The sequence below is a fragment of the Papaver somniferum genome, chromosome 5 (genome assembly GCF_003573695.1).
Source record: "Papaver somniferum cultivar HN1 chromosome 5, ASM357369v1, whole genome shotgun sequence".
In the NCBI taxonomy this organism is placed as follows: domain Eukaryota; kingdom Viridiplantae; phylum Streptophyta; class Magnoliopsida; order Ranunculales; family Papaveraceae; genus Papaver; species Papaver somniferum.
The window spans coordinates 181548095-181563898 of NC_039362.1; the positions used below are offsets into that span (position 1 = coordinate 181548095).

The 15804-nt window shown below is 36.2% G+C and overlaps 1 protein-coding gene and 1 non-coding gene across 2 annotated transcripts; both read left to right on the forward strand.

The window, feature by feature from the left end:
- The first annotated feature begins 846 nt into the window (after window positions 1-846).
- LOC113278282 lies at window positions 847-3190 on the forward strand. Its single transcript, XM_026527166.1, has 4 exons — window positions 847-985; window positions 1798-1985; window positions 2103-2284; window positions 2376-3190. The coding sequence occupies exons 2-4, from the start codon at window positions 1802-1804 to the stop codon at window positions 3000-3002; spliced, it is 993 nt and encodes a 330-aa protein (XP_026382951.1). The 5' UTR covers window positions 847-985; window positions 1798-1801; the 3' UTR covers window positions 3003-3190.
- A 215-nt stretch (window positions 3191-3405) lies between these two features.
- TRNAP-UGG lies at window positions 3406-3477 on the forward strand. Its single transcript has one exon. It is a non-coding gene; the product is annotated as a tRNA-Pro (tRNA).
- Window positions 3478-15804: the final 12327 nt, after the last annotated feature.

The window sequence follows — 15804 nt, forward strand, 5'->3', positions numbered from 1 at the left end:
TTTGTATTTTAGTCTGATTCAGACTAATTTGCTATCTGATTCAGACTCGTTCGAGTCTAATCCTGATTCGTGGGACAAAGTTACTGACTCGCATACATTTGAATTTAAAATTTGACCCAAAATAACAAACATTTCGAGTCAGATTCTCATGAGTGAAGTGACAACATCTTCATGCTTTTTTCTTTTGAAAGAAAAAAAGAAGAAAAAAAAAAAGACAACCACGACCACAAGATGTCTTGACTCGTAGATTGCTAGCCCCTCTTAACACTTTATTTTATTTGTTGTTTAGATTTCATTAGAAATTAAACATCCTTAATAGAGTCATTCATATTGAGAGGGACCGCCTAAAACTAATTAATATCCACTATGTTTACCGTGAAAAAAAATGCAGACCTAGAAAAAGAAAACATTAATGGCATTTTACTTACTATAAAAAGAATTACATACCAATTTACAGAAATTGTTCAAAAAATTGGTAATTCATTTTCTTTAGACAAACTCCCAAGACTTTTTTACACCGCTGACTAGATGTCCACACAACCAAACCCGAATTAGCAAAAGTTTTCACCACCTACACACAGCACCTTGAAGTAAAAATTTACTCCCTTTTACTTAAACAGGAAAGCACCTACTCGGTCCCCAGTAAATCCATTAATTACCTGATGTAAAACTCAAAATGATTCTTAACCGTCTGATTTGCTGACTTATCCAAATCAAAACATTTTCAAACAAAATCACGGGAGAAATGCGCTGAAGTTAAGTTACTACCGGATACATATTATCATAAAGAGCTGCAAAAATAGCAGTTTATAGAAAAACTTTCCACAGCTCACTCCAAAACACTCTCAGCACTTCCATTCCTCTTTGGTACGGTCACACACTTTCTCTGTGAACTGAAAGAGACAAAAACCCATTTCTCAAACCCTAAATCTCTTTGGGTTTCTTTAGGTTCCTCCTCTTCATCTACCTTATCCTTGTTTTTGAGGTAAAATCTTCTTCTCTCTTGGCTTCATTTAGTTTAGAGTTCATGGTAATCTACTTGTACATGTTATTTTTGTTGTTGTAGTGCTTATTTTGCTCTGATTGTTTACTAGATTTGCATCTTAGATGTGATTTTAGTTTGTTTTTTTAGATGTTTGAAGATATGGGTTTTGTTTATACATGGTGTTAAAGTATGGGTTGATGTTAGAATTTGACAAATTTCATGTTTTGTGTTCTGTATTTGAAGAATGTAACTTAAATGTGGTTGTTGGATTTTGCGTATGCATGTTCTTCCTGGTGTTTCAGTGACGCTTTTCATAGTGGGTTTGTGATGGATTTTTTGTGATGTTTGAAGTTATGGGTTTTGTTTATACATGGTGTAGTATAAGTATGGGTTCATGTCAGATTTTGACAAAATTCATGTTTTCCAACTTTTGGTTGTAGATTTAAGTTGGATTCTGTGTTTGTTTGCTCTGTTTGATGTTTCTGTCATGCTTTTCATAGTGGGTTTGTGATGGATTTTTTGTTTTTGTGTTCAAATTGATGTTACAATCATGCTTTTGGTGCTTGCTGATTTGGGCCGTGGTTCGGGAACGAGAAAAAGGGGATATGCTTGTACAATTTCAGTTCTTTTGTTTGTCCAATGATGGATTTACCAGATATGACTAGCATTACGTGCTGATTTGATGTCTATAAATTGTAGATTTGGCAAAACAAAGATGTGTGCATTGGTAATTGTTTGAGACTTGATGCTGTCCATGATGTATTGGTTATGATTGTTAATTATAAATCTTGTTTTGCATAATCTGGGTTAAGAAAAATGGGAGCCGGGAGGAAGAAAAAGACTAACCCAAAGACGAACCCTTTACCGGAAAGAGTTGTGCGGCATCCAAGTGTTAACTGCAGTGTAACAGCAAGGAATTTGAGGACTGATGAACTTGGAGGTGTCATACTTGGCTGTACAAGAGAAACCATGACGGAATGTCTCACTAACAAGATATTCGGTTAGTTCATCTGCCTAATCTATCCACCTCTGAGGTCTATTTGTTGTCGAATTGCAATAATTTTTATGTACGTTGAGAAATTCCTCTTGCTAATTGTGATAAAGTCTTTTCTATCAGGTTTACCAGCTTTCCATATCTCATACATAAGGAAGATCAAACCTGGCTTGCCGCTATTCTTGTTCAATTACTCTGATCGAAAAATGCACGGAATTTTTGAAGCTACAAGCAATGGGGAAATGAATATCAACCCGTGTGGATGGAGTGAAGATGGTCAAGAGCTTACTAAGTACCCTGCGCAGGTATACTAGTCTCTCTGCACCTAGAATTTGTTTTTTTCTTGTGTCAATAACAGGCATTGGATCTCTAATTTTGGTAATTACCCGTGCTCAGGTTCGCGTTTGTGTCAGAATGCAATGCAAGTCACTGCTGGAAGAACAGTACAAACCAATACTCATAGACAACTATTACACTGAAGATTTTTTTTGGTTTGAACTCGACCATACTCAGACCCGTAATTTGATCTCGCTGTTTGAACCCTTGGTCATAGCTAAGAAGCCGAAACGGGCTTCTAAACATGAGAAGAAAGGTGGGAGAGTTTCAGAGGGCAGTAAGGTGACTCAATTGAGTAAGCGGCATAAGCCTAATGTACCATTCAAATCTCAAGCTAAGGTTCAACAGTATTCATCAAACTGGCATGTTCTTCTAGATCTGAACTCCGACTCTAGTGAACCCGAAGAGGAAGGTCAAGGCTCTTCTATTTCAGAGGATGAAACTCCTTTGTACATGGGAATCAATTTCGAAATAGGTTCATCAAGTGCAACTCCATTTGAGGAAGAAAATGAAGAGGAAGTCGTCCACCGTAAACTACTGCAGTTGGTGAATCAAAGAGAGCAGGCAAAGAGTCACTCGTTTTGCCGAAGAAGCGTTTCAAGGTGGTTTAGTGCTGTACCTTTGTCAGGCTATGTAGCTTTGGTGTTCATAGCATTGGCGTGCCTGAGACTTTACAGTGAAGTATGAGGATTATAGATAGACCGGGCTAGTTACTTAACTTAGCTAAAGGAAAGGTTAGTGATTTTCTTTTTTATTGCACTGATTTGGCAGCTAATTATTGGATTGAAGGATTTCTTAACTATGAAAAGTTTATTTTAATCATTATTGTAAGTATAAAATCACATTAATCAGTCTAAACCGCGTCTTTCCTGATATAATCTATCACAAATTAGTTGTGTATGTTGATTGTTTTGCCTAAGTTCTGTTCTACACTCGCGCTTTCGTACATATATTCTATCTACATTGTTGAGGATACAGCAATTAGATGTAGCACTTAAGATGTTTGTGCAGGGATTGAAGAACTAAACTTCGTGTGTGGAAAACTGGACATACAGATCTTATAATTTAAGTTTTGCTTTCATGAACATCTGGGCATTTGGTCTAGTGGTATGATTCTCGCTTTGGGTGCGAGAGGTCCCGAGTTCGATTCTCGGAATGCCCCTTTTCCATTTACAAAAGTTTTGATGGAAGTATGTTCAGACAAGCACAAGCCCATTTACAAAAGTTTTGATGGAAGTATGGAACTAGGTGTGAGCATTCGTAATCCACCGATTTAATCGGGACCAACCTACGTTAATGGTTTGGATGCAGACGGAATTTTTGAAATCCTACGGATAACGGATTGGGTCCGGAGGCAATCATGAAAATCCGTTGGACATCCATATCCATTAAATTAAGGACATTTATATAGTTTTAGAAAATACTATGGATCATTTAGAAGTTTTTAAGATGTTTGCTTGGGGTGTTGTACATGGCATTTTTATATTTGTGTACATATATAGGATATGTAGGTTTTATAAGGAGTCATTTGTGTTGGCTTTATTTTCTTTATTATAAATTTTAACTAAAACAAATCCATTGGATTATCCGCGTCCATCCGTGCATCCATTGGATGCAAATCCGTTGGATCTGGATTAGATGCGGATGCTAAATTTGAAATCCATAGTGCAATGGATTGGATGCGGATGAGACGAAAACCGGTCCATACCGACCCATGCTCACCCCTATATGGAACTTTTATTGTTCAGAGAAGCACAACCCCATTTACAAAAGTTTTGATGGAACTTATTATAGTAGATTTATGGAAACATCCCCCTTTGTTATTATTCAAGAAGGCATCTTGCCCATTTACTTTTTGTTGGTGATTGTTTATTGTTTAGACAACAAAAGTACAAAAACTCCATTCAAATGTTGGGATTCATTGAAACTCCATATTAAAGAAAATTGATACAAAAACCCCAAATTTTTAAATATTGGTACAAAAATCCCAAACAAAATTTGGTTTCATTAAATTCTATGATGAAACCAATTTTGGCCTATTTTTTTTATCATGAAACCAAAGATTTTAATGATGAAACAGTAAGTTTATGATGAAACCAAATTTTGGTGGTACTTTTTCCGGTTAGTAGTGGTGTTGGTTGGTGGTGGTGCTTTTTATGGTGATGGTAGTGCTAGTATTTGTTGGTGGATGTGGTGTTGGTTGCTAATAGTGGTAGTTGATGGTGGATATGGTGGTGGTGGTTGGTGATCGTAGTGGTTGGTGATGATAGTGCTGGTATATATTGATGGTGGACATGGTGGTAGTGGTTGGATATGGTGGTGGTGGTTGGTGATGGTAGTGGTGGATATTGATGCAAAAACCCCAAATATTCATATTATTTGGGGTTTTTGTGTTACTTTTGTTTTGATGGATTTTTTGTGGATGGATAGTGACACCTTTGGGGTTATAACTCACGACCCGTTTAGACAAACCCATTTAAAAAAGTTTTAATGGAACTTATTGATAGGTTTATGGAACATCCCCCTTTCCATTTGTTATTCTTTGGTTTTGTTGAAAGGAGGCATCTCACCCATTTATTTTTGTGAAAACTACTACCACACCCATTTTTAAGATTTTGGCCACTGTAAAACCCACGCTCACAAAACTATAGGCTCGCACCCATTTTCTGGAAGAAATTTATTCTCAAACCCACAATTTTAAAAATTATGTTTTGGTCTTTTTTTAATGGTCGAGTTACACTTCTTCTTCAGTTCCTTTTCCTCTTCCTCCAACTGTGAAGTAATTGTTAAAATCTCTGGTGCAGGTTCAGGATTTGTCTCACAAGACCTTTATCTTCATGAGTTCTTTAGAGCTTCGATCAAATTACCAGCATATTATACAGCCGGGGTTGTCGTTTCCTTTTACGTGAGTCCATGGATCCTTTGATTGATTGACTCTAGGAGTAATTAACACAGCAAATCAAGTCCTATGTTTTTCTAATTTTTGATTGGAATTTGAATTTAGTTCTGCAGATGTCAAACGGAGATATGTTTGAGAGGAACCATGATGAATTAGATTTTGAGTTCTTGGGTAATATAAGAGAAAAAGATTGGAATATTCAAACAAATGTTTATGTGAATGGAAGTACAGCAGAGACTTAAAATCGAGTTTAAGGATAGAGTGATCCTCGCCTCGGTTAGTTGAATCTGATCTCTTTATCGTTTTTTTTCTCCTTTTGTGATTCACCGGTTGTTAGGAATCATGTTTATATAGAGCAGAGAATGAAGAAATAATTTAGGCACACAACCTGTTTCTTATATAGCTTAAATCAGTTTCATAGATACATATAGGCATCTATATTCTTACATGTTGATTTCTTATGGAATATTCTTATTATATATCCTAACATAGAAATTGGGTTCACACTAGAATTTGAATTAACCATGTTTAGTTGAAGTATTCTGATTGGCATATGTAAGTTTGCTATATTGATTGTACTAAATAATATGCTTTATGTACCGAAACGTATGGAGTTCTATGATGCTTCCATCGGGGTTAAGAATATGCTTCCTGTACCGAAATTTGCTGAGAGGTTGGAGAATAAAGAACTCGAATGGCAATGATTGGGATCAATGGAGTTGTTTTCTGCTGCCATTTTGAATGATGCTAGTAATTGATGGTGTTGATGATGACTGTGGCAGTGATGGACAAAGAATGGTGGTATTCGATGTTTCCATTAATGGTGTTGATGAAGTCAGGGAAAGAAGTTGTTTTCGTTGCTGCCATTGACAACATGTGATGGAATGAGACAACAATGAGATTGATGATGGAGGAGATAAATAAAAATTTGCATTCATAATTGTTTTGCACAAGTTCTCTTCTACACTCCGGCGCTTTCGTATATATATTCTCTCTACATTGTTGAGGATACAACAATTAGATGTAGCAGTTAAAGATGTTTGTGAAGGGATAAAAGAACTTCGTGTGTGGAAAACAGTGGACAACTGGGCATACAGATCTTATAATTTAAGTTTTGCTTTCATTAACATCCGGGCATTTGGTCTAGTGGTATGTGAAAAAGCGGGGGTCTAACAACACCACCCAATATTTTGCTTAGCAATCTGTATGAACTAACTCCGAAATACTTTGCTAGAGAATCAACTAGACAATCAGACTCAATCTAGATAAAAGTATCTCAAGGAGTTAATATCTCTCTCTTGATATGATTTTTACTCAAGATAAAAACAATAGTGAGTCTTTATCAAATACAAGGAATACTTGGACGGTACCAAAGACCAATGTCCAAGGATCAATCAATATCAATCAACAACCAAAGATTGGATTTCCAATTGATGATCACGAACGCACAACTTGTATTATTTCAATTATATAAAATATAATGCGGAAAAGAAATAACACAGACACCAGAAATTTTGTTAACGAGGAAACCGCAAATGCAGAAAACCCCGGGGCCTAGTCCAGATTGAATACACACTGTATTAAGCCGCTACAGACACTAGCCTACTGCAAACTAACTTTGGAATGGACTATAGTTGAACCCCAATCAGTTTCCCACCGATCCAAGGTACAATTGTACTCCTACGCCTCTAATCCCAGCAGGATACTGCGCACTTGATTCCCTTAGATGATCTCACCCACAACCAAGAGTTGATGTAACCCAAAATCACAGACTTGATAATAAACAGATCTTTCTCACACAGAAAAGTCTATAAAAGGATAAATATGTCTCCACAGATAAACCCTAGGTTTTGTTCCGTCTTAAGATATAAAATCAAGGTGAACAGGAACCAATTGATAACCCGGTCTTATATTCCCGAAGAACATCCTAGATTAATCAATCACCTCTCTACAATCCTTCCTGACTACACAAGCAGATTGTCGAGGAATCACAAACAGTGAGACGAAGATGTTTGTGACTTCTTTATCTTTCTTATAGGAGAACTCTCACGATCTAAAGCCAATCAATCGATTGTACTCCTACGATAGAAGATGCAAGATCAGATCACACAACTACGATAAAGTAGTATCGGTCTGGCTTCACAATCCCAATGAAGTCTTTAAGTAGTTAACTTGATTTTAGAGAAGAAAATCAAAGGTTAATGGAGATCGACTCTAGCGGGCGCATAGTAGCACACAGACGTGTGGGGATTAGTTTTGCACAATGCTAGATGTCTCCTTTATATAGCCTTCAAATCAGGGTTTTGCCTTAGTTACAAAGCAATCCTTATTCACCGTTATATGAAAACCTGATTTAGATTCAAGCTAATATTTCTCAACCGTTAGATCGAAAACTTAGCTTGTTACACACACTTGGGTAGACGTTTACTGGGTTCGTGAAAACCATGCCCAAACGTGTACGTGTATGTTGGTTCAACATAGTAACCCAAAAGGTTAACCATATGAGAGTTTCATATTAACCTTGTTCTTCTTCACCATAACTAGTTCAATTGACTCAAATGAACTAGTTAAAGAGTTTTTCAATTGCTATGAGATCTTATGTAACTACACAAGACACAATTGAAACAAAGATGATTCGATTCGATTGAATCGGCTCATGAACATTATAATCACGGTTTGCATAAAGCATTCCTTAGTAATTTAATGTTTCATGTTCAGAGCACATCTTTAGATCATAACCTCTTAAGTTCAAAAACAAGTTCGCGGACTGGTTCGCGGACTAAGCACACAAACGAGTTTTGGAAAATCCAGCAGAAATTCTCGGTCTAGAACTTCCGACAGTTCGCGGACTGAGTCTGTGAATTAGGTTCGCGGACTTGGCAAGCCAATTCCATAATCCTCCTGATTTCTCTTGATCAACAAAGCTCGAAAACTTCGGTTCAATGAATACATGGTTATGTAATCTAAACTCTCATTTCAATCATTGAGACATTCTTAGAGGACGTTATGTAACCGTTATTCACAGGCCGATTCACGTCAGAGCAATTCTCAAAGTGATTTAAACTTTTCATGACTTTCGTCACTAGGTGAAGATAAACTTGATCAAAGCGAAACGCTTTACCAACACAGGATTTCAATATAAAAGATAAGCAATGAATGCTCAGCTCGAAATATCAAATGTGTATAATCTAGTCTATATAGCATACGACTTTTGTCTCATAAGAAGTAGGAGATAGAAGAGATAGACTTGTGAGTGATAGATAAGTTCAAGTCTCCACATACCTTTTTGTTGATGAAGTTTCACGGTTCCTTATAGATCTTTGTCGTTCTATGATGAATCGCCATGAAGTCCTTGAGCTCAACTACAATTTTCTATCCTAGTCCGAGACTTAGCTATGTAGGCTAGAAATCAAGACTTATAGTTTTGATCACTAACATTGACAAACATGCTTGAGATAGCAACGCATGCGAGATTGACCGAGCTAAGGTCTAACAGTATGATTCTCGCTTTGGGTGCGAGAGGTCCTGAGTTCGATTCTCGGAATTCCCTTTTCCCATTTATATTTACAAAAGTTTTGATTGGAACCTTGTCTGAGCCATTTACTTTTTGGTGGTGATTATTTACTGTTCCGACAAGATCATTTACAAAAATTTTGATGGAACTTATTACTCCGTTATCTCTTCTCCTTTAAAATACTAAGTCATATGAGCTCCCACGTGGCACGGTGAGTATGACATCCCCTCAAATTAAATTAGCTTTCACACAGAGCAATCTTGGAGAGAACAAGTGGCGGGACTCTATTGGTAGAGACATTAAACCTGAATTATACTTTGTTTACACCTTGTATTTAACTGGCCGTTTGTAACACCTTTAACCAAAACATGGACTACACAATACTTGTGTGTGAATTCACACCTAACTAATTACTTACACTTGGTTTACACCAAATATTTACCTAGACGTTACTAACGCCGTCTGATGTAGACAATACCCCTATCAAAATGTAACCCTAAACCTAATTGAAACCATAACTTGATTTTTTCGGCCTCTTCCGATTTTCTTATTTCGATCTAAAAGAGAAAGCAACCTCCTTTTTTTACACTTTCATCTAAAAACTCTGAGCCCGAGCCCGAGCACAAGAAACAAAAGACCGTGATCATGGATTGTAGGGCATGTTTCAAAGGGTTTATGAAGAATTAGAAGATGGGTTCAATGTGAATCAACAGGTAATGTAATGAGGTGTTGGTTGTTTGTTTCTAATTTGCGGGAAGATAATTGAGAAATAGTTATAGATGAAGCAGATGGATTCGATCTGAGATTTGAGAATCAGGGAATTGTTGGTAGTGATGTTTCTGAGGTAATTCAGTTCTATGATTTTATGGGGATGGTGATTCAAAAAATAATCAACCAAGAAGGAAATCACTAATTCTTCTTTGCAGGGAATTAGGGTTGGGACATCAAGTCTATCCATACTTTCATTTTAGAAAACTAAATTCGGGTTCTTATATTAATTTTATTCATCGACTTATTCACCTCTTTATGTATAGTGATGGAGGTAATTTTTTTTTTCTTTCGATTTTGCAGGATTTCTAAGGTTATTGAATCGGAAAATGATGCAAAACCAGATGATGTTGGGATAAAAGGACCTGAACTTAATGCCAAAGATGCCAAATGATTTGAAACTCCATGGAAACTATTGAGAAAGTTATTGCTGGTAAGGTGTTTGATATAATGGTTCAATGAGGATGTAAGTTTTTGGGTTGATTTAAATGTAGTTTGTGTTTTGTTTTTGATGGATGTGAACAGGTGGTCAGTTGGAAAAACTGAATTTAAAGTTTATTTGAGGAACATTGGATTGGGATTAATAGGGAAGAAAAACATTCTTATGGATCGAATTAAGGAACATCTTGGGTAATAATGAATTACATTGTATTGTATCTCATTTTAGCCTTTTTGATTTGATGTTGCATTGATCTAAATTTGTTATTCACTATGTGTAAGTAAAGGATCATAATGTGTTATGTTAGCACTAACATTACTCACCATTGTGATCACTGAAGTGAGTTAGGTGGTGGAGTTAGACAAGATGGAGCTGTTAAGACTATTGTGGTTGCAGCTCATGGGGTCCAGAGGAGTTGTGCTGCTGCAGATGAGCTGGTGATTGCATGTTTACCATCTATGGTTTGTTGTGGATGAAATATTGCAGCTGTATTGAATGAATGATTGAGAATCAGGTGCAATGTGTGTGTGCAGTTGCAGTTAAGATGTGAATAAGGAATTGTATATGTTGTTGAGTCAAGAAACAAGAATTGGTGTTGAATATTTTCTTATGGTGTTGAGTTATGCTTAGAAAAATATTAACCATACCAAATCAAAAATCTTAAGCATCAAGGCGAGGCGAAGCCGAGCGATACCAAATCAAAAATATGGTTAAAGGAAAAAAATGCCAGATGCCTAACATGGACATAATAAAAAATATTAAACATGTATTGGGGCGAGGCGAAGCCGATCTACACCAAATCAAAAATCTTAAGCATGCATCAGGACGAGATGAGGCAAAGCGGTTTTCGGGTCTGTTCGATGCGTAGCACGAGCATAAAATCTAGTTAGTAGATTTATGGAAACATCCCCCTTTGTTATTATTCTTTGGCCTTCTTGAAAAGAAGGCATCTCGCGGCTCACCCATTTACTTTTTGCCGGTGATTGCTTATTCTTTAGACAAACCCATTTACAAAAGTTTTGATGGAACTTATTAATAGGTTTATGGAACCTAATTTAGTCGTACTCTATTGCACATGATGGGTATGAAAAAGTTGGCTTTAAGTGAAACATATTTGAGCTGTTAGCTATTTTTTTTAACATTGATATACGTCACGATCTTTTGAGATTTTGCTAGATAAGTTGAAACGAAAACTAGATATTTGGAAAATGAAAACCATCAACCTAGACGAACAGTTCAAGTCCAATCAATACTCAACTCGATGGCCGCTTTCTAAATGTCATCATTCCCATTTCCGACAAATATTATCAACCATATGAAAGCTATCCAAAGGAAATCAAAAGAGGATATCTACAAAAATCTTAGTTATCCATCTGTACACAGAAAAATCTGGAGGGTTTGGTTTCAAAGACATCTGACATATTAAAGAAGTTATGTTAACCAAGTTAGTTTGGAGATTAGTCACTCACTCAGAATATTTATGGGTTAAAGTTTTGAAAACTAAGTATTTTACGAGAAAACATCTTCTTCATCTTACAAGAAAAAACAAGGAACTTGGATTTGGAATAGCATCCAAAGAGGTTAACTAATGTAAAGAAACATTTCCACTGGATATTTTGCAAAAGAGAGATGATTAACATAGTCTGGGATAGATGAGTACTATATTGAAAACATCACATTCAATTAAGACAAACATACCATGTCAATAAGGTGTCATATTTACTACATCATCCTAGTCAAAGATGGAACATCCAAATAATGAGAAGATGTATGGATTCAGAAACCATATAAAGAGATATTTGTTATTCGAATCCCTCATCAAGGAGAAGTCAATTTCATTTTTCTATGCAGTTGTATATTCAAATCCAACAATGAATAATGTTTTGGTTTGAGAAAGATCTAGGCATCCATATGATGTTGAGATTGATTACAATATGGCTGCTGTCTTTGACAGATATGAAGAAGTAGATGCCAGCTTGTTTTCAAAAAGCACACATAGAATCCCGACGACACTCTACACCAAATAAATATTGTATTATACATATTAATTTACTGGTGCTAAAATATTTTTTACGCCTGATAAGAATAGTTATCACGTTTATATTGACATTACAAAAAACATGAGATCAAAAACTACTGACATTGAAATAATCATTTAAGACTATGCATGTACCTTTGGTGATTTAGGGTCCTTCAACATCCCATCCTTGAATATCTAGTGTGGAGAAACTATAGCCTTGTTGAAAGCTATCCAGTGGACCAAGGAATTAAATCAACAACTAAAATAACAAAATTCGATCATACTCACCTCTTAGAATATCATTTTTCACTTCAACCCATAAAATCAACAACAAGATACAACATAACCATATAACAAGATATCAAATACAAAACCTTAAGCAAATATTATTCTCGTATTTAAACCACCATTGTGACCGTTGTTACTACATCTTAACCTCAGCTATTATTCATTCAACTCATAAAACTTCTTCATCTTTCTTATAATCAAACTAGCTCTCAACCCGTGCCGTAACGACATTGGAATGGATTAGAGTTGCGACAATATACGAAATTTAATCTTCAAATGAAGCACATGGTCCTGGCAAGACCGTGTTCATTCTTTCAGATAAACAACTAAGTTTCCTGTAGGATCCAAATATCGCACAACAGTAAGAGTTTGCGAAATTATAGATAGAGCCTACGAAGTTATAGAGAGAGTTTGCGAGAAGGTAGCGAAGCTTGCGAGAATGTAGTTTGGGCACGAGATAATATGAGTTGTACCCCACTACATATGAGTTGTCATCCACTATGTAAACACCTATATAAAGGAAAAGTCAGAGAGAGATAAGACAAGTTTAGAATTTGTATTATTATTATTATTTCCTTCTTCTTCCTCTACCAACTTAGAGCTCCAAATACTCATTAATGGAGTCTCCATGTAATCAAGATGTAATTACAAACAATCATAGTGAAGATCCCTAACCCCATGGATAAAGATCAAATTGATCGAACCACGTAAATATTGTGTCTTATTTTCTATTTTCATTATCTTTATCTTTATTTTCATAACAAATAAGTTTAGATCTAGAAATCATAATCATGATAATACAAGGGGTGTGTTGTAGGATTTCCTGCAACTACATAATGTCGCTAGAAACAGGGAACGAGTAAAGGATTTATCCTTCCTGTAACTTGTTGATTCAAGAAATTTTCATGAAGATTAGCTACTGTTCATATTTTTCTAGATCTACATAATTATGTTCAAAAATGGAAATTTTATAGAAGAATCACACTTTCAGGGAGTAAACATCATCAACAATTCAAATACATGAAAAGAGTGAGAGAAAAATTAGTTGTTGTGGTGAAATTTAAGGAGAAAATGGAAGTTTCAGTGGAAGATTTTCATGTTCAGGAGAGGAAGGAAAATGTGAAAGAAGTTAAGGAAGGACGAAGAAAAGATAAGAGGCAGATGCTACAATTTCTATAACAAACAGAAATTCACACAGATGGTTTGAGCTGGAGCGAGTAAGCGATAGGTCATGGGTTCGAATTTCGCAGAGACACATATTTTTCATTTTCTTCTCATTTTCATGGGAGAATAAAAGAATAAGAGAAAAACATTGTGCGTTTATTTCGCAAAGAGATTCTTGAACAGTTGGTCAAGAGAACAATATGTATGTTCGTGGTCGCAAGTTCGAACTTCCCTGCGAGCATAGTTTTCTTCTTTATACAGATAGCGAAACAATGAATAATTTCGCAATATTGTTTCATTAGTTCGAAAACAAGAGGTAGCACAGTTGGTCAAGCTTCGCTAGAGTGGGTTGTAAGACTCGAGTTCGAATCCCTCATCAAACTTAATTTTTCGCACATTTTTGAAATCCTAAAGGCGAAGAAATGGAATAAAGTACAACATTGTGTGTTTCTTTCGCAAGCAACAAGTAGCGCAGATGGACAGAGAAGGAGTATGCAAACTAGAGGACATGGGTTGGATTCTCCCTGCGACCAAATAATTTTTGCTTCGCAAATATTCATTTCGCAGAGTTGATATTTGATTACTTCGCACAGTCTTTGATTATTTTGCAAGAGAGGGTTAGCACAGTTGGTCAGGAGGCATGAATGCAAGCAGCAGGTTGCGGGATCAATTCTTGCTTCTCGCATGTTTATTTTTATTATGCGAAATTTATACAGAATTGCCTCTTACACAGTTTGAATTTGATTACTTCGCAAGAACTTTGATTATTTCACAAAAGAGGCTTAGCACAGTTGGTATGGTGCGAGAAAATCCAAGAATCAGATCAAGGGTTCAAGTCTCACTTCTCACACTTCTTTTTGCTGCGCGAAATTCATACATTTCAAGGCATTTATCACTTCTTTGACAACAATAGCGACTCACATGAAAGATAAGTACCACTTCCTTGAACATTTTACTTTATACTAAGAACGAATAAAAATATTTTTGATTCGATTTACAAAAAAGCGATTCAATCGTACGATTACAAAGATTTCAAGATTTCAAAGATTATAAAGATTACTAAGATTTCCAGATTACAAAGACTTCAAAATTACAAAGATTGCGAGATTTCAAAATTACAGAAAACTGAGAAAATTTAATTTATATGTTTCTCTAGAATATTTCTTTTACAGAAAATAAAAAGATTTTTTATTTGATTTACAAAATGCGAAACAATTGCAGAATTACAAAGATTTCAAAATTACAAAGATTTCAGAATTATAATGTATTAGAACTTCTCTTGAATATTTACTTTGCTTCAAATGATATGATATTATGAGAATGAAAGAATGAATGAAATAATAAAAGAAGAAAGAAACGCGAAAATTTCGCAAGAGACAATCTAAGATCCATAAAAATCTAAGGTTAGAATGGGGCGAACATTTATGGCGTACACCCTAGTTCGCGAATAAAATTTCGCAAGAGGCAAATGTAAGACCTAAAGTACGTCATAGAAGGGGGTACCTGTAGCATGACTCAGGGAAAAGATTACACCGCCCCTGGAACCTGAGTCATGGAGATTTGGGGTCAATAAAGCCCATCCGGGAGAGGCACCTTGGATTCTCAGCTTAAGCATATGACTTAGGTTGGGCGACTAAGGTAACAAGGACTCTCCCAAGGAGTGCAGAATCTGATCAATGCGCCGAGGTACACGGTTGAGTCAAGAGTGTCAGGGCGTTTGAAGTGTCCTTGCCATTCTTGACAAGTCTTGGCTTATACTGCACTCGGCCCGAAGAAAACCCCACTGAGGGTGCAGTCTCGTAACCATAAGCCCTATAGGTAAAAGGGATAAGAGGCTGCGAAAACAACTGGTTGTTGTTAAGACCGGATGGGAGGAGCCAACCTTGTATGGCAGAAGTACGCCTCCTTGAAGGGACAACCAGGGGGAGATAAGGGCGGCACCCTCTATTAGGGAGCTGATAAGTGTCTTAAGACGCAAATGTCATGAGGATTTTTACTCGCAAGGGTATTAAGGCTTGTCATATTTGTGCAACAATCCTGAAGAGGCAATAATACTAGAGAAAAAGATAAGACTAGATCAATGGGTCATTACATGAAAGTGTGAAGACGTCCTGCGATTTCGTCGCAAGACGGCAATGTCATGGGGCATTATTTTCGCAAAAATATTTAGGCATGTCATATTGTCGCAACATTCCTGAAGAGGCAATAATACAAAATAGAAAGTTAAGGCAAGATCAATGGGTTTTTGCATGAAAGTGCAAAGACGTCCTGCGATTTTGTCGCAATGACAAGAGGTGGCAAATAAGACCTTTAACTAGGAAGGCAAAATAAGACCACATAAGAAAATGAGTAAGCAAGTAAGCTTGCGAGAATGATTATATGTAAGCAAACAAGCTT